This window comes from Rissa tridactyla, chromosome 11, assembly GCF_028500815.1.
Source record: "Rissa tridactyla isolate bRisTri1 chromosome 11, bRisTri1.patW.cur.20221130, whole genome shotgun sequence".
NCBI classification, from domain to species: Eukaryota; Metazoa; Chordata; class Aves; order Charadriiformes; family Laridae; genus Rissa; species Rissa tridactyla.
Genome location: NC_071476.1, coordinates 4,155,341 through 4,178,505, shown reverse-complemented (window position 1 = coordinate 4,178,505; position 23,165 = coordinate 4,155,341). Strand labels below are relative to the sequence as shown.

The 23,165-nt window shown below is 61.8% G+C and overlaps 2 protein-coding genes across 6 annotated transcripts; one reads left to right on the top strand and one right to left on the bottom strand.

Moving 5' to 3' along the window:
* Positions 1 to 1,656: 1,656 nt before the first annotated feature.
* Positions 1,657 to 4,693, top strand: GPX3 (glutathione peroxidase 3). Its single transcript, XM_054217174.1, has 5 exons — positions 1,657 to 1,860; positions 3,028 to 3,181; positions 3,407 to 3,524; positions 3,724 to 3,823; positions 3,917 to 4,693. The coding sequence occupies exons 1-5, from the start codon at positions 1,774 to 1,776 to the stop codon at positions 4,121 to 4,123; spliced, it is 666 nt and encodes a 221-aa protein (XP_054073149.1). The 5' UTR covers positions 1,657 to 1,773; the 3' UTR covers positions 4,124 to 4,693.
* Positions 4,694 to 5,353: 660 nt separating this feature from the next.
* TNIP1 (TNFAIP3 interacting protein 1) lies at positions 5,354 to 21,314 on the bottom strand. Of its 5 annotated transcripts, none has more exons than XM_054217168.1 (18): positions 21,248 to 21,314; positions 13,962 to 14,132; positions 12,821 to 12,943; positions 12,436 to 12,518; positions 12,153 to 12,221; positions 9,889 to 10,080; positions 9,597 to 9,691; positions 9,437 to 9,518; positions 9,107 to 9,199; positions 8,799 to 8,864; positions 8,506 to 8,637; positions 8,287 to 8,415; positions 7,836 to 7,958; positions 7,374 to 7,499; positions 6,955 to 7,035; positions 6,598 to 6,792; positions 6,251 to 6,341; positions 5,354 to 5,891 (listed from the first exon to the last, which is right to left on the bottom strand). In XM_054217168.1, the coding sequence occupies exons 2-18, from the start codon at positions 14,101 to 14,103 to the stop codon at positions 5,854 to 5,856; spliced, it is 1,860 nt and encodes a 619-aa protein (XP_054073143.1). In that variant the 5' UTR covers positions 14,104 to 14,132; positions 21,248 to 21,314; the 3' UTR covers positions 5,354 to 5,853. The 5 variants fall into 5 exon arrangements, with proteins under 5 accessions (XP_054073143.1, XP_054073146.1, XP_054073142.1 ...); XM_054217171.1 differs by lacking the exon at positions 21,248 to 21,314 and adding an exon at positions 19,682 to 19,828 and having other exon boundaries at positions 5,354 to 5,896; XM_054217167.1 differs by lacking the exon at positions 21,248 to 21,314 and adding an exon at positions 19,682 to 19,828.
* Positions 21,315 to 23,165: the final 1,851 nt, after the last annotated feature.

Below are 23,165 nucleotides of genomic sequence, written 5' to 3'. Positions count from 1 at the left end.
GGTGGCTCAAGCCCGGGCCAGGGTCAGCAGTGTGAGCTGGCCGGGGAGCGTGGCACCATGCCGGGCACGCACCAGTCCCTGTCGGCTGCAGGACGCAGCAAGGCGCAAGCAGCATGTCGGCCAGGAGCTGCAACCCCATGGCCCCGTGGCCCCAAATCTCCCCAGAGCCTGCGAAGTGGGTGGGAAGGGTTGAGCCCCTGGTTTTGGCTCCCACAGGCTCCCCGGTTTTGGCAAGGAACCGCCTCATGCCGTCCACGGCCACATCTGTGAGGGGTGACCGGAGCATCCCTGTGGCCAGCCCGGCTGTTAGCGCGTCGTGCTGGGCTCTGGGCAGTCCCCAGGCAGCAGCTGTGTGTCGCGGGGGTTTGCCTGGACCTGGGGGAGCACCCCACACTGCCCAGGGACCCATGCCAGGGCAGGGCTAAGCCGCTTCTCCAGTAGCAGTGAAGAAGGTTTAAAGCTGCCCGTGACGGAGGGACCCTCAGCTCCCCTGCTCCACGGGTTCCCCGCGTGCCTGGGGGACGTACCCGACCCCCAGCCCTCCCACGCCAGCTGAGGCTGCCCTCGGAGCCTAACGTCAGCCTTTCCCAGGACACGGCGTTCCTGCTGGCGAAGGACACGGAAGGGGAGATGGCTCCCAGCTTCCCCCAAGCCCATGGCCCTGCTCCCCTTCCCTGGCCCCAGCCGCAGCTCCGGCAGCCGGCTGCGTGACAGTGCCCTGGCAGGGGTGGCACTGCTTTCTAGCAAAGCCAAACCTCAAGCTGGCGCTTGGTAGCCCCTGGGGGCTCGCCCGCTGCCACCCCATCTTGCCCTCTGTCCCCAGGCCAGCCCACACTCCGACCGCAGCTCCCCCCAAAACCAGTTAATCCTCCCATCAAATAATTATTTTGGTGGGATTTCAGGGAATTTACACCTCACCATGGATACTTCCCTTGGAGCCAGCCCAGAGTAAATGTTTGCATTCCCTAGGTTTGCAAACAGGGCCCTGGAAACTCCTGCCCCTGGGGACACCGAGGGACGGCTGTGCCCTGTGCCCTGGCCTTGGCCACAGTGGAGGCACCATGGGGCTGGGGTCACCGTGGGGCTACGCCCCCCCCCGGCACAGCCCACCCCCTGGGAGGGACCCTAACCCAAAGGCAGCTTCTAGGAGCACCCTAATTTGCTGGGCTGCAAATGAGGGAAGCTCGATTAACCCTTCCCCACCCCATAGCAGCTCAGTCATGGGAGGGGAAGACGCCGGACCCCAGCCCAGCTTCCCCGGGCGGTTCGGTGCCTGTTCCTCGGGTGCCAGCACCCCTCCTCGGGGCTGGATGTCCCCTGGGCTGGCTGCCCCGCGCAGGGTGGGGACGTTGCCTGGCACCTCTCCCCCCGTGCCGGTTTTAATCCCCGCGTCCGTGTCTCATATAACGCCTTCCATAAAACAAAACCCCCCCGGCACATGGCTGTCCCCACATCCCTGCCCCTCCGAGGTGCCAGCAACGGCACTGTCACCCCCCCCCCCCCCTCCTCCTCCTCCTCCTCCTCCTCCTCCCCGCATCCCCCTCCCCCCCCCGCCCATGGCCGCCCTGTCCGTCCCAGGGACCACACGGTTAACGCAGCCCTCGGCCCGTCCTTCCTCCGGCAGATTGGCTCCCCCCCCGGCTCAGCCCAGCAGCTATTTCTCGGCTGCCGGGCTCGGAGGTGGCAGAAGGCGACGGGGAGAGGTGTGTCGTGTGTGTCGCTCTCCCCCGGGGGTGTGAGGAGGGGTCCCCGCACCCCACGCCCGCCCCGGCCATGGGGGGCTGGTCCCGCAGCGCCTGGATTTTGCCCCTTTTCTTGGCTGGGCTCGTCCAGCCGGGGCAGAGCCAGGAGAGGGAGAAGGTAAGAGAAAGGGGGGACACCCCCCCACAGGGGCTGCGGGGAGGGGTGGGGGGTGAGGGAGGGATGTGGCACCCTGGGGACCCGCCTGTCCCCAAGGCTTGCTGTAGAGTGGGGCACGGTGGTCCTGTGACCCCCGGGTGCCTGGATCACGGGGGTGGGGGGGAGGATTTTGGGATTTTTGTGAGCTAGCTCTTGGCATGGAGGAATGAATCACTGTCCTGGGGCTGGGGGCAGAAGGGGACAGAGCCTTGTGTCCCGTGTCCCCCCCCCCGTGTCCCCCCCCCCCAGTGACCCCCATAGGGGCAAAGCGTGGGGCTTTTGTTCCATGTGCAGTGTCCAGGGGGGTGCACCCGTGTTTGGAGGGTGCGGGGGCCGCTGTGTCCCCACGTCCCTATGGGCAGAGAGCAGGGGTAGCTGTCACCCCCCGGGCCCTGGCCAGTCTCCCTGTCCCTGGGGGGCAAAGCAGAGCCCTGCGGCCAGGGTCTGGCCAGCCCCACGGAGGCTGAGCTCCCCGGGCCAGAGCCCTTGTGACTTTTATCTCCTGCCAGCTCCCAAAATAGCCCCTCAGTGGCCCTTGGGTGAGCTTAGGTCCCCTGATGGCAACAGGAGATGGGCTCCCCTGGGTTAACCCCTGCAGCGTTGCAGGCAGAGGCTGCTCCACCCCAGCCCTTCCCTGCACGGATCTGATCCAGCCCTGATCCCTTCCTGCCCGGGCCTGGCTTGGCCATGGCACAGCAGCTCCTGGGCGCCCTGTCCGCCCCTGCCCTGGACGGGTGGCAGGGTCCGGCAGGGTCCGGCCTGCCTGCAGCCCTGGGGAGGCTGGGGATGGTGTCCCCACGCCAGCTCCGGCCGTTTTCCAGCCTCTCGCCTTCCCGCCTGACCCTGGCTGGGTAAACATCCCTCCAGCTGCAGCCAGCCCCGCTGGCCGGGCATGCACGTATGTGCACACGTATGTGCATGCACAAGCCACCACGGCGACCTTGGCATGCCAGAGCCTGGCTGCTGCCAGCAGCATTTGGGGCAGGAGACACAAAGCTGGCAGCTGCCATCTCAGCCAGTGCCAGGGCTGAACCTGCTGCTCGGGTTGGCGTGGGTGGCCGTGGGGCGGGTGAGGGGGGCGGCTGGCAGCCCCCAACCCGGTCCCATGGGATGCTCTTCGCCCCACAGGTGAAATGCTACGGCTCGGTGGAGGGCACTATCTACGACTACGGGGCCCTAACCATCGATGGAGACGAGTACGTCCCCTTTAGGAAGTACGCGGGGAAGATGGTGCTCTTCGTCAACGTGGCCACGTACTGAGGCCTCACCCTGCAGTACCTCGGTAAGGGTCCTGCGGGGCACGGGCACCCCAGGGGACAGGACAGGCAGCATCACCCAGGTGTGCAGCCCTTGGCAGGTCCCCATGGTCCGTCCTGCCCCAGGGAGCTGGGGGAGGGAAGGGGTAACACCTGCTTCCCAGGACCCGGCATGGCCAGGGATGCTCCGAGGGGGTGGGTGCAGGTGTGGGGGTAAATCTGGTCCCCTGCTAACCCATCTCTGCTTGCAGAACTGAATGCACTACAAAATGAACTGGGGCCCTACGGGCTGGTCGTCCTGGGCTTCCCCTCCAACCAATTTGGGAAGCAGGAACCCGGACAGAACTCAGAGATCCTCCCTGCGCTGAAGTGAGTACGGTGGCGGGGGGCTATGGGGCACTTGGAGCCCCGAGGCTGGGCTGGGGTCCCCAGCCAGGCGGTGGGTGCATAGGCTGCAGCTCCTGCTGGCTGTGACCCCCAAAAGCACAGGGCTTGTGGGGTCCCCTGGCACCCCCACGTAGCATGAAGAGCTACCTGTTGCATGATGTTGCCCATGCTCTGCTTGCAGGTATGTCCGGCCGGGGGGTGGCTTTGTCCCCAACTTCCAGCTCTTCCAGAAAGGGGATGTGAATGGGGCCAAGGAGCAGAAGGTCTACACCTTCCTGAAGGTGAGTGCTGTGGTGGTGGAGGGTGTGGGGGGACAGTGCCCAGCTTGTTTTTTTGGGGAGGCAAGGCAGTGATGTGCTGGTCCTCTGTTGCAGAACGCCTGTCCCCCGGTGGCGGAGGAGTTCGGGAACCCCAAAAACCTCTTCTGGGAGCCCCTGCGGAACCATGACATCAAGTGGAACTTCGAGAAGTTCCTGGTGGGCCCCGATGGCGTGCCCGTCATGCGCTGGTACCACCGCGCCAACATCGCCGTCGTGAAGAATGACATCATCGCCTACATGAGGCAGCAGCAGGGCCAGTAGAGGTGGGGGATGCCGGCTTAGGGGGTGGTCCCCCCCCACCCGCTGGCACCCCCCTAGCTGTTGCAGGGCTGCTCCCCGTCTGTCCCCTCCTGGGATGCTCCCCAGCAGCAGGAGCCAAACCCCGAGCCAGCACGCTGTCCCCCCCATCGCTCCCGTCTCTGCCACCCCCTGGTCAGGATGATGCTGGGCTGGGCAACCCAGTGGCAGCGACCTCAGTGATGGGAAGGGGACGTTTCCCAATAACCCCGTGTCCCACCTCCATCCCTAGTAGTGACATCTCCTCCTGGCCACCAGCTTGTGTCCCCTTGTGCTCCCAGCTCTGCCATCCCGGGCAGTGGGGGGATGCAGGGACTGGCTGCCCCCGGAGCAGAAGACCACGTCTCCATGAAGGCTTGGCCCGAAAGCCCCTGGCGCGGGGCGGGCCTGGCCCGATCCTGCCGGACACAGAGCGGCTCTTCAGTGCATTCAAGCTGCCTGCGGTCCCGGTGCAAGACGTGCTCCTCTCCCGGCTGGGGATGGCCGGCCCCTCACCCCCGCCATAGAACCCACCAAATAAAGGCTCTGCAAACACACAGCCCCACTTCTTGGCCGGGGGTGGTGGGGGGAAAAGAGTGAGGGGCAGAGGGGCCAGTTTGAGGGTACGTGCAGCGAGGGATGGCTCCCAGCTAGAGCAACTCCGTTTTTTTCCAGGGCAACTGCAAACATGGATTTATCATCACAGCCCAGCATTTGGGGAGATGATGTGGGGGGGTATGTGTGTGTCACTGCAGGGGGGGGGGGCACAAAAAAGGGGCTGGAAGCAGGGACCAGCCCCGGGCAAGGAGCATGTGGGGCCATCATTCCTCTTGCTGTCACACGACAGCCAGGCTTACAGAAATAGGGTTGTTGGGGTAGTTTTTTTTTCTCCCTTCCAGACTTATTTTCCTGGAGCAAGATTGGCTCGGTGCACGTGAGACACGGGCCCCACGGCCATTGCTGCAGGGAAAGGCTGAGGGGGGAGCAGGGGTGTCCCTACCCTGGTAAAGGCAGGGGGGGCTGGAGAGGGGAGGGCGAGGGGCTGAACCCAGCACCCAGAGGGAGGTGGGGGGCATAGACTTGGGGCAATCCTGGGGCTGGGTTCCCCTGTTCTCACTCTAGCCCCGCGGTACACACCTGAGCACATGGGGACCAGCAGCCCTGGCCTCCCTCCCAGAGGAAGCGGCTTTTGGGATAAAACCAGAGAAACTCAGCTACACTTCAGTCCTTCAATAAATACAAAGACACCAACCACCCTCAGCCCGGGCTGTGGCTGCGGGCAGGCACCCACCCGCCTGCAAGCGTGGGATCTCCCACCGCCGGGAGAGTCCCCCCCGCTGTCACCCACTGCTCCAGGGGCTGAACCGCCCCGAGACCCATGGCAAAGCCCCCTGGACCGTGGCAGCTCCTGGGAAACGCCGGCTCCTCTTCCCTGAAGACCTGGCTCGGGTCTACAGCAACACCAGGCCTGACGCCTCATGGGGAAGGGGACAGCTATGGGGGGCTGACCCTGTGCTGGCCACCACCGCGATGGCACCTCGGGTCCTTCCTTTGCACCTTCCCCGGGGGGATGCACTGCTGAGCCGCTCCTGGCGATGGGTGCAGCCATGTCCACCACACGTCCGTGCACCGGGGGAGGCAGCTGGAGGAAGCTCCTAGATATATACACACGGGCACACACACACACCCTACTCCTCTTCCACCGGTATCGCAGCTCAGCCGGTCCTTGGCGTTAGGGCAATCCGGGACCTGCCTGTTCTGAGACACAAGAGGGGTGGCACGGGGTGAGCACGGCTCTTCGTGCCCAGATGAGCCCCGCGTCAGGGATGCCAGCCATGGATGGCCATTCCCCCAGAGCACCGACTGCCATAAGCCCAGGGAATGCTGGGGCTCAGGCTCACGCCTGTCTTCAAATGCTGCGGGGAGGATGCAGCAGGGACCAACCCACAGCAGAATCGTCCCCTCGTCTGATCAGAGGTTGGGGATGAAGGGAAATGGTCACTGCCTGGCAAGATATCCCCCCCATCCCTCCCCCCAAGTGTTCGGCCAACCGCCTGGGGCTCCCAGGGTGAGGGACAGGAGCCCTCCCCTCGCCAAGGGTCTGAGCCTTACCCAAGTCCTTGGGGACCGGTTTCACCCCAGCCACGGCCTGGGCGTTCTGGCTGCGAGCCATGGCGCAGGGCGGGCGCCAGGGGTACTCGGGCTGCAGGAGGAGATGGAACAGAAAAAAGCTATTTACCAGGGATGCGACTCACAGGCTGCGCTCTGTGTTTGATTGCTGGGGTGGGAGGAGGAGGAAGGGGAGGAAGAGGGCTGAGCCTTGTCCTGTCTGGCCACCAGGACACGTGTGCTCAGCTCCCCGCTCGGTGACTTGGTGGCCCTGGAGGAGCTGCTTGCTCGGCCTTGAGTCCCAGACCCGCTTGCATGGGACCCTCTTGCCGGCGCAGGTAGACACTCACCGGGGAAAAATGGTGGAAGTTCTGTCCCGGCGTGTGCTCGCCCGGCATCGCTGGCGGGTATCGGATCTGCTGCCACTCGTCAAAGCCGTGGTACATGGGGTGAGCCACGGGGGGACTGTACTGGTAGGTGTACATGGGGCAGGTAGGGCCCAGCGGCCCCGGCAGCGGCTCAGCGTGCAGTCTCTCTCCAGAAGCCTGCGAGGAGCCAGGGAGATGCCGGGGATGGGGGTGGCAGCCCACCGCCACCATCCCCCAGCGCCTGGCTCAGAGCTGCCCCTCAACAGGAGACGAGGGGCTGGGGCCAGGCCCACAGCCCCCCGCCCCTCGACACAGGAAGGGTTTTTCCCCCATCCCTACCTGTTTGTGCTGTTTCAGCAGCTTCTTCAGCTTCTCCTTCTCCTCCTTCTCCCTCTGGCAGTCATCCTTGGAGGCCCGCAGCTGGGAGCAAGGGGGGGTTAGTGCAGAGCCCACCCTGCCACCCCCTCGTCTGTGGGGCAGGGGATGCTGCGATGCTCCACAGGAATGCCTGCACCGGTCCCGTCCCATCCCCCCCCCTCAGATTCCCAGGAGAGGGGCAGAAGGAAGAGAGGATTGAAAGGAGATGCTCTAGCAGTGACAAGCGGCAGCAAAACCACCACTCCATCCCTTCTGTCCCACCTCAGCCCCTGCTCCGAGATGGGTACAGGGGCCATGACATGGGACAAGCACCTCTGATGTACCTGGGCGGGGGGGGGAGAGGGGGCACAGGGCTGCCCATGGCACCCAGCACTGCTCACCTGGTTGTTGGAGAGGACCAACTGCTTCTGCAGCTTCTCCAGCTGCTGCTTCAGCTCTTCCTTCTCCTCATTCATCCTCTCCCTGTCACTCCGCTCACGCTGGAAGTCCTCCTCGAAAATTTTCACCTGGCAGGAGGGAGGGGTGTGGGTGCACCTGGCCGAGGGTGGGCACCTCCCCCAAACGCCCCCCCCCCCCATCGTTGCGTTGCCATCTTTGATCCCACCAGCTACACCAAGCCTCAGGCAGGTAGGTTGCCACGGTGGCCCCCAGCTGTGGTCCCTCCATCTGAAGGCCTGGTAAATGCTGAAGCTCGGTCCCTGCTCCCCACCACTGTGGCATGGACACCCAGCTACGGCTGCTGGGCTGCTCCTGGCCACACCAGGCTCTTTGTTGGGGCATCCCAGGGCACATAGCTCCCTCCCCACCTTTACAGCAGCAGGAGCTGCAACATCTTGCCCTACCTGCTGCTTGAGGAGCTCGTTCTGGGTCAGCAGCTCCTGCTGCGGCACCTTCCCAGCTGTCTCCATGGTGCTGGCAAAGATGGGTGGTGGGGAGGCCTGGACATTCAGGGCCTCCTCTAGCGCCTGGAGAGGAAGAGGAGGAACAGGGAGAGGTGGTCAGAGCAAGGTGCTGTGCCCATGACATCTCCAGAGGGCCATGCAAACATGCCCAGCGTGGGAAACGGGTACAACTGGGCAAGAGCAAGAGGGACCACGACACACCCCCTCCCCATCCTCCTTCCCTGGGAGCCTGAGGAGATCGATGTGGTGGGTATTGTCTGACACAAGCTCCCACCTGGGCAAAGAGCTGGGCGGGAAGGGGTTGATAAGGGTCAGTTTTAGATTTGAGAGAAGAAGAGGCCGGAGAGCATAAAAGACGTTTTGCAGGGAGGGGCTGTGCCCTGGCCCCCACCTTGTTCAGCCTCTGGATCTCCTTCTCCTGGTACTCCCGCTGCCTGGTGACCGGAGCCAGCTGCTCCTGCAGGAACCGCATCCTCTGCTGCAGGTCCCTCACCTCCATGGCCAGCCTCTCCTTCTCCGCCTGCAGGACCCAGAGAGGGGGGATCAGCCAGGGCAGGGTGACAGGGCGGGCAGCTCCCCAGCTCCCTGCCACCCTTCCCGTGGGACTCGCCTCCTCTGTTTCGATCCGGGACTTTGCCAGGAGCAGTTTGCGGTCAAAATCCCGTTGCTTTTGCTCCCGCTCCGACTCCAGCTCGGTCAATGCCCTGCGAGCCTCGGCTAGCTCCTGGTGCAGGTCCGTGACCTGCCAGGAGGGAACAGGGATGTTGGCCTGCCTGGAAGGATCCACAGTGGGTGGAAAGGAGGTGCAAGCAGCCCCCAAACCTTTCCCCACAGCCGGTCTCCTCCAGGTCTCCCAGCAGAGACGTGTTCCCTGAGCACCCAGCTCTGAGCACCCAGCCTTACCTTCTGCTCGTACTTCTGCTTCGTGGCTCGGAAGTGCTGATCCCACTGCTTATTCACCTCCAGCAGCTGCAGGGAGAGAGGGATGGCTGAATGGGAGCCCAATCCCTGTCCCAAGCCAGCCATGGTGGTTCCACAGCAGCCTCCCATTACGAAAGCACCTCAGGAATCAGCTGGATGGAGATCCTGGCTCCAGCAGCGCTTCCCTGTGGCTGCACAGCCCTGCCCCAGTCTCCCCATGCCATCCCAGCTCCCCACCGCCCGCTCCCACCCTGCTCCTGGCAGTGCCTCCCTCCCAGCCTGGTCCTCACCTCCCTGCGCTGGTGCTCCAGGATCTTCACCTTCTTCTCCTTGGCCTCCAGCTCTCCTCTGCCCGGTGCCTTCTCCACCGCAGCCCCGCTCTGCTGGACGCGCACGGGGGGTACCCTCAGGGCTTTTGCGGAGGCTGTGCCCAAGGCCGGCTAAACACAAGCCAGTTCCCCTCCCACGGCCTCCCCCATCCCCTTTAGACCCCGAGAAGTCCTGCCGGTCATACTGGGACAAACTGGGGGGCTGAATAACACGAGGCCACCTTTGCTGATGCATCAGCGGGCTCCCTGCCTCCTTCCCAGCCCTCTCCGAGGGCGATGCTGTTCCCTCACCTGCTGCTGCTCGGCAGCTTCCCTCTTCCCGCTGTCTTGGCTGCTTAGTGTCACCATCCTCCGGAGCTCCTGGTTCTCGCACCTGCGGGCAGGGAGGGACAGGTCAGTGAGAAGAAACACCCAGGGCAGCCCCGTCCCCTTCCTTGCTGACCACCCTCACCTGAGTTTCTCCAGCGCCTGGTTTCTCTGCTCCAGGTCCCGCTCCAGCTTGGTTCGCAGCTCTTTGTTCTCACTGTGCAGCGTCTCACACAGTGTCTGGGGAGCAAACACCAGCAGCATGAGGACCGCTGCCAGCCCCAGGAGCCTCACTGGCCACCCACCTCCCACCAAGCCCTGACATGGAGGTGGATGTCCACCTCGGGTTGGACAGGAGGGGCTTGGTGGAAAAAAAAAAAAAAAAAAAAAAGATACAGGAAAAACCCCCAGGAAGAACCTGGAGAGCCCTCACTCACCTGCAGGAATGATGTTCTCTGCTCATTCTTGTGTACTTTGGAGGCCAGGCGCTTGAGCTCAGAGGCCATGTAGCCCATGCGCACGAAGACCTGGTCCTTGCTGGCCTCCTTGGCGCAGCCGCTCAGCGTGTTCTCCAGCTGCTGCAGCTGGGGCAGCAGGTTGGCATCCTCATTCAGCGGCTGCTCCAAGTCCTGGGGACGGGGAGGGGATGAAGCACGGTCAGATCAGTTCAAGGAGCAGTGCAAAGTTCCCTCTCAGGGCAGGTGAGCCCGGTCGCCCATCCAGGGCCACGGTGTGGAGCTGGGCCAGCACTGAGAGACTCTGCAACAGCCCTCGGTCTGCTGAAAAATTGCGTCGGCTTTGTAGAGGTTTGACTCCCAGCTGCTGGACATGGGACACCAAGTCCCCAGGTGGAGGGGGACATTAGAGCAGCTCTCCCAGCCCGTGGATTCCCCATGCCCCTCAGCAGTCTGAGCAAACCCCGCTCCCAGCTCGCTGACAGCAAGAGAGTCATCTCCACCCCTGAACCCTTCTTCCCCCGAGCTCTCCCTGTTGTCACCAGGACTAGAAATTCCAGCTCCTGAGACTGTCCTTTCCACGTATGCCCCAGCCCATGCCAGGAGCTGAGGTTTGCCACGTGAGGAGTGGTCTTACCCCAGCCTCCGTCTCCTCCCTCCTCCCGTCCCCCAGCATAGCTCTGAAGCTCCCCTGCCCACCACGGCACAGCAGGCACCGGGAAGCCAAGCTCTTTGGCAGGTGGCAGTCAAGAGGGTGATACACGGGATTTAAAAGGTGTCTGGGAGAACCTGCGTCAGGGCGCACCCACCAGCGTCATGGCACACACCCCCACCCACGCAGGAGGGGTGTCCCCAACGGGCTCATCCTCTCCTGGTGCGGCTGGTTAATTCCTCCATTGCCTAGGAGACACCACAGGCACAACACCGCCACCGGGGAGGAGGTGAGGACACTGGGGAGGAGGTGAGGACGTGCTGGCACACCTTTGCCCCTGTTGCTCCCAGCCCCGCTGACTCACCCAGCCGCCCGTGGGAATGCCCCAGGCAGCACCGCATGTCCCCAGCACCCTGTCCCCGGGTTTACAGCCCTGAAACTGCCACCGGAGGGTGTGTGTGGGGCACAGCACGGCTGGTTCCTTCCGCCTGTGCCACCCGGCAAGGGGAGGCAGTGAGGACCCGAGCCCAGCCAGGGCGGCCAGGAGAGCCTGGGTATGGGCATGGGACTAGCACTCGGCTCAGGTGCCAGCAGCCCATTGCCAAGCAGATGCCAACCCCATCCTCCATCGCCCCACAGCTGCACCACAGTGGGGTCCAACAAGACAGCCCCTCCTGGAGCCTCTCCGGACAATGCAAACAGGGATGTGCAATGGGAGCACGTCCCCTTATTGTCATCGGGCGATGCAAGCTGATATTTGTCCCCCTTGGGCTCCTCATCCCTGCTCCCCTCCCTTCCAGCACACCCAAAAAGCTGGAGTAGGACAGGATGAGCAGTGCCAGGCAGGGGGATGTTCAGGTGGCAGCAAACAGGGCGCACGGAGGTACTTTGGCTGGGGCAGACCCTGTCAGCAACAGGGGGACTGGGAGAAGAGACCTGGTCCTCCCACCCAGCGTGGGCATCAGGAGGTGAGTGTGAAAGCATCGCTGACAGCTCCTCGGGACATCACAGCTCTTCCTGTCACTGTTACGTGGCATCTGGGGACACCAGTGTCCCCATCTGGATGGGTCTGCTTTGCTGGCCCTGGGCCCAGGCAGCCCAGCCAGGCCACTTGTATTCAGGAGCCCTCGTCCTTGGAGGGCAGCCTGCACATTGTCCCCTCTCCCCGCCTCGGCCAGGCGAGAGGAGCGGTACATGCTGGGGCACACGTGCCATTGCTCCTGAGCCATCCAGCCCCACTGAGACATGGGGAGGACCAGCCACGGGGGCTGCACGGTTCCCTCCTCCCATGGACTGGCCAGGTCCCCTCATTGTCATCGGTGGCAGAGCCTGGGCACTGGAGCACGAGCACTGTCCCGGGGGTCACACACGGGGCTGGCTCTGCTCCCCTAGGAACACCTGGGCGCAGTTTATCCCTCCTCTGTGGTTTGCTCGAGGGCCGCCTTGACACGGGTCCCCTAGCCCTGCCTGTGGGCTGCTACGCCACCGGGACACACTGCTGCCTGTCTGCGTCCTCCTGCGTCCCCAGTACCACCACCGCACCAACCGGCTCGACTCCCCGCCCACCAAACCCTGCAGGTACCAGGGCACTCACCACTCTCCCGCTCTCCCGGGGAAAGCCCTGCGCTTCGATAGCGACGATCTCAAACTCCGAGGAGGATCCCTGCAAGGGGAGGCAGCCAGGTCAGGTCTCCCTGGGGAATGACAACCCAGGACGCCCACCACGCGGAGACAGGGACAGCTGGGATGGGCGCACAGCGGGGAAGCTGACCCCTCTGTTCAGATTTATCCCCATTTCTAGAGACTCAAGGCTGCCTCCTTTTGCTTTAACCAGATGGAGGGTCTCCCTCCAGCCATGCCACGTTCACCAGACTCACACTTGGAGGAGATTTCCGTGTTTCCATGTCTGGCTGGGTGCTGCCTGGGGTGGCCTGTGTGGAGCTGGGATCAGGGCCGACGGCTGTGGAGAGGGGAGAGGATGTAGCAATGAGTCTTTTGGAAGGCAGAGCCTCTCTCCGTCTGGTGAGGGGATGCAGAAAGCCGGTACCCTGCAAGGTCAGGCACCAATGGATGGTTTCTACCCCAGCTATGGGGACGGGACAGAAACCTCCCTCCAGGAGAAGGCAGGACAGCAGTGGTCTGATACACTCCAGAGATGACAGGGCTGCAAGAAACTGTCACAAAAGTCCTTCACACCACCTCCCTTCCCCTGAGCTCAAGATCCCAAGCCATCAGGTCATCCCTCCTCAGCAAGGCTCCTACCTCCAGTTTCCACCAGGTCCTCCAAGGAAGATGAGGCTATCAGCATTTTATTGTCCTTCACAAGGTCCTCCGCCTTCTGCCGCAGCTTGGATGCCTCCACCTGGGACTCCTCCAGCAGCTCTCCTGCGGTAGACAACAGAAAGATGCTCAACCTCCTTTCCCTCAGTGCCCACCCTGCAGCAGCTCCACCCACCAGCACCAAGCCCCCTGCTTGGGTGGAAAAGTGCCCAGTATGGTCCTTCTTCATCCAGAAACAACTTTTCTTGCCCAAATCCCATGGCAAAGCTCTATCAGTGGCTCGCTAGCTGCAGAGTCCCCCACGCTGACACACAGAGGACTGGGTACAGGAGGCAAAAGGGCAGCACCGCATCTCTCCGAGGTCTCCTCCGCTTCCCGGAAGAGACAAATTTAAGGCTAGGTGGTGGACCTAGGGGTGCAGCCTGCCTGCTTTGGGCTCTGGCACCAGCAGTGCAAATCCTCTCCCCACCCCGTGTGGCTGCTCCCACGCCGGCAGGTCCCAGTCCCAGGTAGGGGCATGGTGACAGGACGGGAATCACGAGGCAGGTGGAAATTCGGCTGCAGAAGCGGGGCTCGAAAGCGGAAGCTGGGTCACGAGACCGAAAGCAAAACCAGGGGCGGGTGGGGGAAGGCGGCCGAGGAGGAGAAAGGCAGTGGAAGGACTCGTCTGGAGCGTTTCGCTGCTGGTACGTCCCTGCCATTGCGGGGAGCACCCAATGCCTGGGGTCTTTGAGCAGCACCCGGGAAAACTCCCTGATGCGACAGGGGTTGTGAAGGTAGGGGCTTTCGTCAAAGGCAGGACAGATCCTGGCATCTGCAACCTGCCACTGCAGAACACCAGGAAGCCGACCCTGCTCCACCACTTTCCTTTTTTTCAGCCATTCATCCCACCGTAAAGCACCCCAAGGGTTCAGCAAAAGCCTTGCTCCCTCTGAACCCCTGTGTGACAAAGCCTGGACATCCTGCTCAGCCCCCAGGATAGGGACAGTTTTGCTACTGCCTCAGTGCCAAGACCCCCAGGTTCTTATAGCCCCCTTCCTCAACAGGGCAAGAAACCCCCAGGCTCGATGGGTACAGGCTGGAAATTTTCGCCTGAAGGCAAAATTCATCCCCCAGCAGTTACCGATAGACTTGATCCCCTGCATCTTCTCCTTCAGCCGGGCGTTCTCCTCCACCAGCCGCTCAAAGGCTGCGGATCCATTCTCCTCCGTCCCCCCACCAGGATCGTAGATGCGGTAGGGTCTTCTCCCTTCCATCCCCGCCATTCAGTCGCCTGCCTCCCAGCCAGGCATCCCTGCAAGGCAATGGAGTACGGTGTCACCTTCCTCTGGCTCCAGACGGTGCTGACATCCCCTGGTCCCACCCGTGCGGGGGTCTGGGGTGCCGTGCCAGTGGAGGCAGCGCTGCCTCCCTGCTCGCCAGCCAGCAGAGAAGTGTCCCAGGTGAAGGCACTTCCCCCTCCAGCCCTGCCTGGGGTGAACGTGCCGAGGTGACTCAGGGCCATGAGAAGTGTCATGAGAGAAGGCATCACCAGCAGCCCTGCTTGGGGCTGGCTCTCACCCTTGTGGGGCGCGGGAGCCCCCAAGGAGGTCATAGCTGCCTGCCCCTGCATCCCCATGGGGACGGGGACCCAGCCCAGGAACATCCACCCACGCCAGCGTGGACCCGGAGACCATCACCGGAGCATCCCGCCTGCCACAGGATATTTCTGGAGGGCAGAAAGGGTTGTGGGGAGCGGTCTGGGGAGAGGCAGTATCTGCAGCTCCAGAAGCCTTAACCTGCAGCTGGTGGGCGGTTTGGGCAGCGCCAGGGGGACACAAACCCTGGCAGCCAGGCAGGGACCCGCTCTGCCCTCCAGCTCAGCCAGAGAAACCAGCTGCCGATGGCACAGCTTCCCAAATCAGAGCATGGGGAATAACCAGGCGTGCGCCCGGCCAGGAGCAAAGTACAAGGAGAGGAAACACCTGCACGCAGCGTGCTATATGCTTTTTTGATTTCTTATATTCCTGGGTGACTCAGGGCTTCCCCTTGCTGAGGTCTGGCCTGGGGGCGGCCGGCAGCATCCCGGCCCCAGGTTCTGCCCATCTCCTGGGGGTGAGAAAGCAGCTGCTGTGAATTACAGCCCAACTTATCAAAAATACACCCCTGGTGCCAGCTTGCTATAAACAAGGGCAGTGCAGCAGCTGAGACAGCCTGGGGGCGATGCCAGCTGGGGCTGCTGTGCTGCCTGTCAGTGCCAGCTGTGGGGGGACACCACCAGAGCACCCCCATGTGCTCCCCCCCTGCCCCAGCCAAGGCAGCTGGGTGCTTGTGAGCGGGAGGGAGCCAAGGGGGGACCATTTGGAAAGAGGAATTGGGGAAGCCCGTACCCGAAACCATCTCGACCTCAGACTAATGCCCATGCCACGAGCGCTCCGGGCTGATCACCGGTTTAGATGACCTGGCTGCCAGGGAGCGGCAGGGACTTTCCAGATGACAACTGCCACCTGGCAGCGTCTGCAACTGGAGCGGCAATTAACGCCTGCCTTGGCGGCAGGGAATTACGCACAGGCTTTTGGGAGATGCATCTGTTGGTAGGTCTCACCTTCCTCCTCCTCTGCGGGTGCTGCCGAGCCCCCCAGTGCCCACGGCCCCCCATGGGGAGCTGACACCCCATCCCAAGCAGCTGGAGGTGGTGATGGCCGGGAGCTGCCCAGCTGCAGCGCGGGCCAAGCAGCGGCTATTTCTGGAGCCCAGAGCAGCTGACAGGAAGCTGCAGGAGAACCGGGGCAGTTTCCATGCCGTGGGTCCCAGTGTTGGGCAGCACCATCACGGCCAGTACGAAATTCCCCCCCAGCTCTCCACCATGGGATGAGGAAAACTCTCGGAGCAGACCCTCTGGAGGGCAGGATGGAGCCCAGCATGGGGTGGCGGCATGCACACGGCCAGGGGACCTCCGTGGCAGGGAATGCCATCACCTGTGGCCATGCTACTGGCCTGGGCACCCTGGCAGAGGACAGGGACAGTGTCACAGGCAGGCTGGGGACCTAAGCCTGTTTCTCACCAGTGTCCGGTCACCACGTGCTGCTCCATATCCAAACGCGGGGCTCTGGGAGAAGCTCTGCAAAGCGACCTTGCAGCGAGCATTTCATGGGGTGTCTGTGTCCTCTGCCAGGACAAACCCAGGCGTGGGTCAAGGAAGGTGAGGACAAGCTGCTCTCTCACAATGGAGCCTTTCCCCATGTAGGTTTGCAGCAGCCTGAAATACCAGCCCCCATTTTCTTGCACTCCAGACCCCAAAACGTGGGTCTCCACCTTGCCCCACCGCACGCATGGGAGGTCTCCTGCCCCCTGCACGTCCCTGCCCGCAAGGCAACGTGGCACCAAACACCCAAACCCAAGCTGCACTGACCACCTCGCCCACCAGCAGAGCTCACTCACAGCGACCTCATATTCTTCCAGCCGGATGGAGCCACCAAAAGCCTCTGCTGTTCCCAAATCACGTGGTTTTAGCAAGGATTTTTCTACCCAAGGTCTGCACCCCACCAGGCAGACAGCAGCAGAGGGGTGGCAGGAGCTGTTTTCAAACAGCAGCCGGGGAGAGGACCTGAACTATCTCGGAAAGCACAGCCAGAAGCACAGCCAGCCAGCCACAAATTCACCAGCAAACAAAATCCAGCAAGAGGGGAGGGATTCCACAGCATCTGAGCCCATCACCGGGGTCAGGGCAGGTTTGCCTGGGGTGGAGGAACAGCCCCATTTCTGCAAGGAGCCGCTGGGACCCTGGGGACAGGACCCTGGACCAGGTCACTGTTCCCAGTCCTGGTTTGTCTTGGGTTTGGTGTCTGTCCCCCTCCCTTAAGTGTTCTGAAAGGTGAGATTTGCAGCGAAAAAATCTCATGTTTCAATAAAAACACTGGGGGAGGTGAAAGAGGATGACAGACCAGCACCTAAGGATGCTTAGAAACACAAAGCAAACACGACTACCACAAACTCCAGAAGAAACCACCCAACCACCAGGAAACACCTTCTCTTTTTGCCGATCAACAGTTTCTAAGCTAATCTGCCGGTTATTTCACCGCCCTGGGGGCTGAGGGCCAGCTGTAGACCATGGCTGCCCGGTAAAGCTCCCCAGCTCCGTGCCCAGCCGCCGGCAGAGGCTGCCAGACGCCGCGGTCACCCGTGGGCGTCGCTGGTTGCAAGCGGGGCATCGAGACCTTTAGGTAGTAAATTTTTATGACAACTCAGCAAAAAGAGAGAAGAGCGAGAGGGCAAGGGAGACTCCCAGGCGAAGGCGGAAGCAGGGTGGTATTTAAACAGCTGCGCAGTGGCTGGGGAGGGCTTCATCGCCGTGTAGCCATGGCCAGCCTGTTCCCCACCGTGCAGCACTGCCAGGGCCACCGGGGACAGCCTGTTCCCCACCGTACAGCACTGCCAGGGCCACAGGGGCCACAGCAGCCACGCAGAAGTGGGAGAAGGAAATGATTCCCGCTTTAAAATTAACAAACAGCTAAAGATACAAAGGCAGAGGATGCGGATCCTGCGCGGCGAGCGGGCTGGCACGGCTGGAGGTTTGCTTTCGGCAGCGAGCCCCGGGGTGGAGACCGGCCTCCCGAAGCCACGGGCTTGGCAGCCCATCAACTCCCATCCCGCAACCCACTGTGGGGGCTCGGCCCAGCCCTTCGGAGAATGGGGGTTTTCCTTACCCCCGGCATGCAACATTCCCAGGAATTCTCCTCCCCGCCTGCATCGCACCAGGCGAAAGCAAATCCCCGCAGGCTGCCAGCATCGTTTTCCCATGACTGGGGCTGGCGTGCCCCCGGCATCCCTCCTCCCCAGAGGAAAAGCATAAGTCGCTCAGATAGACACTATGGAGGGATTTTTTTGTTTTGTTTTGTTTGATCATTTTACTGGAAATCAACAAAATGACAAAATGCCACAGCCCCCAGCCTGGTTTCTTTTCCTCTCCAGAGCTCCAGCAGCTCCCCAGTCAGGGACAACCATTCCTGGGCTGGTCCCACTTGCAGGGAAGCAAACGCAGAGCTGGCTTCACGAGGAAGCAATACCAAGGAGAGTTTGTGGGCACTGCAGGGCACTGGGCTGGGAGTAAAATAAGAAGAGGAAAGCAGACATTGCAAGGCTCGGGTCTCAAAGGGAAAGGTCTGAACCTCCACTTGAGGCATTTTTCCTCCCAGCCTGGCCAGATGCAAAGAGAGAGAGGGAAAGGCAAGAGCCCCATCCGAAAGGCAGCAGATGTTACAGATGTGCTCTGGCCAGAAATCCCACTCTCGCCCGCGAAACCCACCTCCTGCAGAGGCTCCACAAAACAACCTGCTCCCGACGAGGCGGCCAGACCCGGTGGTGGGGTTCCATTGCGCAGCCTGGTGGGGTTTTACGCAAGACCCTGTCTTCCCTACAAAGACACCTTGCCTCACGTTGCCTGCTCCGTTTCTTCCCCCCGCAGAGCTCAGTAGCTATCATGGCTGCTTGACACAGCACTCAAAAGCAGAGCAAGGCACGGCCACCCCTTTCCTTGCCGCTCCAGCACAATCCAGGTGACTCCTGTCCAACCTGGTGTGCTTGAGCCGGGCAACCACCAAGCAGCAGAAGACAGCGGCACCGCGAAGTTACACCAGCCAAGCTACCTCTGTCACCCATAGCGTAAGAATCGTTGCTTTAAAACGAAATCTGCAACACCACGGGAGTAGATGGTTCAGCCTCCTCCACCCACCAGTGCTTTGTACCAGCTGCTGGCAAGCCAACGACCCATGGCCCCGTGCTAAATAGGTCTGTTTGGCGCAGGTCAGGCCAAAAGGGCGTCGTGGGATTTCTTGCAGAGCCAGGAATCATGCCAAAGGCTGCAAAAAAGCCTTTCCTCTTTACTTATTGCTTACTTCTCCTTGCCACCGAGACAGCTCTCAAGGATGAGTCCTGCCTCCAGAACTTGCCCCAGTGCCCAAAGTCCAGTCTCCCAGCTCCGGCATGCTCCGGTGGCCTTTGCCAGCGCTCCCAGTGAAATCTGCACTCCAGAAGAGCTTGTGGTGGCAGAACAGCTCTTACCCACCCGAGCGGATAGAAATAACGAGCTAAAGGGGAAAAGTTGTGTTTGCCTCCCTGGTAAAGGGGGCTACCTGTGCCCAGGGGCACTGAGGAATGGGACAGCCCTATGTCCCAGAGGCGGTGGGTCCCCACCAAATCCCACCCGGAGCTATTTTCACCCCAAAGCAGGGCTGACAGGCAGCATCCTTCTTTCCTCCGCCCTCGGTGGGGGGCTCCAGGGAGCGGAGGGAGGGGAGATGGGGAGGCAAGCTGGGCATCCCCTCCGATGGGGATGCTGACATCCCCATTCCGACCATTCCAGCCTCGGGATCCGCATCTGATGTGGTTCCTTCCATCGCCTGGGGGGCTCCTTGGAGCCTCGGCCGCCTTTATGGCCCACCCACACCCGCTCCACATGCCATCTCTGGGCCCTTCTCCTCTCCCCCCATCCCCTCGGTGAACCCGGGCTCCCCGGCAACCATCCCGCCCCTTCGGGAGCGACAGGGGGTGCCGGGAGCCCCTGCCCTGCCCCGAGAGAGGGGAAACCGAGGCACGGCACGACGACCGCGACCCGCCCGCGGCCCCCGGGCGGGTCCCCGGGGGACGGCGCGGCCCCGCCCCCCTCCTGGGTTTCACCCCGACGGCCCAGGCAAATCGCCATCCCAGGAACCGGCCACACGTACCCAACGCACAACCCCGAGCCCCACCAGCACCCCCACCACCACCGGGACCCCTCGCTGGGGAAGCACGACCCGGTGCCCAGTAAGACCCCCGTGGGCCCCTGTCCCCATGGGCAGCAGAACCCCCGTACCGCTCCAAGCTCACCTGCCGGTGCTCCCCCGCAGCGGAGCAGCCGCCGGTACCGCTCCTGGTGCCGGTACCGCTCCTGATGCCGCCCCGCTCCGCCGCCAGCACGGGAGGAAGCGGGGGGGAGAACGGGACAGAGGTTCCGCCCCCGGGAAATTCCCAGCCTGACGGACAGGCGCCGCAGCCAATCGGCGCGGAGCGGAGGGTATAAGAAGGGAGGGCAGGGGAGGCGGCTGGCTTGTCATGGCGGAGGGGCTGTTTTGCGCGTTCGCGGTTCCCTGGGGCTGCGCGGGGTCCTGCGGAGCGCCCCTCCCCACTAAAGCATAGTGGGGCCCTGAGGGGCGGAAGGAACCGGTCTGCCTCCTTGTCAGGAGGGTTTCCGCTTGTTGGGGAACGGCAGGCCCGAGCCCAGCAGCGGCTCCCCCGGCTTATCGAGAGACAAAATGGCGGGGCCGAGGGGAGGGCAGGGCCCAGCCGCGGCGCCTTCCTGCCAGTGGGGCTGCCCCGGTGCTGCTTGTCGGGTGCAGCCGTTTTGGAATGTGGGCAAATAGCTGAGGGGAGGTCGCGCTGAGGAGACCCTGGGCGCTTGTCTGTGCTAGGAGGTGGGCCGTGGTGGTCCCAGGCTCTCCCCTCAGCCTCGGGAGGGAGGTGTGGGCCTGCTGAGGCTCGGCAGCTGGGGCAGGGAGAATTCCCCACCGAGGCTGTGTCACTGACTTAACATTACACAAGGAAATCGCACCTCCCAGCTGGAGCGCTTATTATTAGTGATCCTTTTCCTCTGTGCTGCTGCTTTGGTAATAGTGTATTTGTGAACAGCAGAAATCAGCCAGAGGAGGAAGAACCACAGGGAACGCCTCCTGGTTTCGGGTAGCTCTTTGCGACTAGCTCCGTAGCTACCTGGCTTTCTTTCTTGTGTTGGTTTTGCCACAAGGAAGGTGTTTAATTTTTTTATAGATACATATGAAAACACCAAACCAGAAACAAAGCCTGCTGTAAGCAGGCACACAGCTTGCTCTCTGCCTGTGCTGACATTTCCTCCTTAGGTGACTGCTGCTGGGCTCAGGGCCGTGTCCTTCACTGGTGATCGTGCTGTTTCCAGCGGTCCCAGTCCTGGCTTTCTATTCAGCTCGGCTCAGACAGTTCCACCGCTTCTTGGTGATTTGATGGTTTGGATTGTAAAAATTAAAAAAAAAAAACAAAACCAAACTTCCTTCCCTGACTGCTCTTTCCTCCAACCAGGGCATTGCTCTGGCAGCCTGGCTGGGTTATGACACAGCTCAGTGGGTGCTGGGACCCCGGTGTGCTCTTTGGCTGTCCTTGTGTCCGAGGTCTCAACTGGGGATGAGACAGCAGGACCCCACGCACAGGCAGTGTCGTCCCTTCTGTTCCCCAAAGGGCTTGTTTCACCCCAGAAGCCCAGTGCTATTCTGTAAGTCCTTGGAAAACCTGGTGTCAAAGCTAAATGCAGTCCCACAGAACCAGACAGCGTCTTGTTTATAAGGTAATGTTTCATCCTGCAAAAAATAGCCAAACCTCGCTCTGTCTTGGCCACGCTCACACCGAAAAAAGCATAGCTCTACTCACCCAGCCGGGTTGCGGAGGAGCTCGGGGTGGCAAGAGTCCTTTGGACCAGGCGCTCTCCAGCTGCGATCCCCAAATGCAGGAAGGCTGGCCCGGCTGGGCTTACTTTTAGGCATGGAGAAGGGGAATTCCCCATGATGGAGGCCCCAGACAGCCTCTTCGTGGTTTTGATAAGGAGCCAGGCACCGCTTAAAGGGCTCTCCTTTGCCGTTCCTTCCAGGGGCCACTGAGCCCTGTCAGATATTAGTCAGCGAAAGGAGGGAGGGGGGGGGCTGTCGTGGAGGCTGTGATTCACTTTTGGACAACATCATTCTCCTCGCCTGGTTTCTGAGCGACTTCGCCTGGTTCGTGAACACGTCGTGCTTCTCCCCGGGGAACCTGCTGTGTCTTGCGAGAGGTGTTGTCATTGTCCCATGCGTGTTTCCATCCCATTCTCGTCCATCTCATAGCAGGGGGGTTGGAACTAGAAGATCTTCAAGGTCCCTTCCAACCCGAACTATGCTATGATTCTGTGATCTCTGGAGTCAGAATGGGATGTGTCTTCCCAAGGGAGCGGGGAAGAGCTGGCTCTGCTGGTGGAGCCAGACAGGCGATGGTGTTCCAGGGTTGCAGGTAGTCCCTGGAAACCATCCACCAAGACGACTGATGGTCAGAAGCAAGGCTGGAGCCAGCTGGTGCTGGAATAAACGCCAGAGATTTAAGTGTTTCTGTTTTACAGGGGCTGATCTCGGCTCCCTGGTTCCTCGCCAGCAGGCACAAGGTTGCATCTGGCAGGGGGTTCGGTCTACACTCGCCAGAAGTGAACTGCGAGGCCTGAAAAGTGCCCTGCTTTAGTCTGGCTGGTTTGGGTGGTAGGAACGTGAGTGCTTGGCAGGAGGGGTGAGGAGCCATGGGGTCTGGGGACTGCCTGCAGCCCAGGCACCCGTGTTGGTGGTCGGTCGATGGCGTGCTCTCCCCCAGTGCCTCTCCAACTCTCTAGCCAGATGGTCTTTGTGTTTCTACCTGAGGTCGCCAGCTTGGGCTGGTCCAAACGCTAGGACGAATTTCACTATGAAAACCAAAAGTTTTTGGTCCCGTTGGTCCTTCCTCATTCCTTTGGTCCTACTGTGCTCCCAGGAGAGAAACCTCACTTGACCCAGCTGTGATTCATGAGCACGCCTGTGTGGCTGTGAAGGTGTGTTCATAGCTGACACTTTTAAAGCCTACGGGATTTTTTTGGCATGGAGAGCTGAGTTCAGCACCTTCAGTGGAGGCTCGTTCATGTGAAGGCACCCTCATTGCTTCCATGTTTGCTGCAGGAAACGGCGCGACTAGGAGCACAAGGCACGGACCCCTCCTTCCGTCTGCTCCTGCTTCTTTTGGATCAGGACTAGCTTCCTCCACGTTGACCCCACTCAGGGGTGAGCAGGGTGGGCTTTGTGCATGTCCGATGGTGCGGATCCCGAGTAGAAGTGGCCCAGCAGCCCGAGGCGCCCAAGAAATCCACTTGTGGATGCTGCTGGGCGAACGGGGCACATTTCAACCCTACCGGGGCAATGGGGCCAGCCAGAGCCTGGCTGTCATGGGCGGCCGTGCCAGGAGCTGGCCCTGGAGCAAGGTGGGAGCAGATGGGTGGCTGCAGAGCTGCTGGTGGGTGCAGCTGATTTGCCACAGCACCCCGGGGCCGCTGATGGGCTTATCTCTGCCAGGGGCTGCTGATGGGCGCCTGTTGGCATCAGGAGCAGGTTTGGCTGGGGACTGCTGCTTGTGCCGTGCTGATCGGATGGGTCCCCATGCGCCGGCAGTGAAGGGAAGCAGAAGGCTGACAGTGACGCTGTGGGAGGAAGCTCCGGCCGCAGGAGGGGATTTCCAGAACATTGTGATCTGCTGCTTATGCAAATCAGGAACTCAAATTAACCTGGCAGGATGGGAGGGCTCTGGG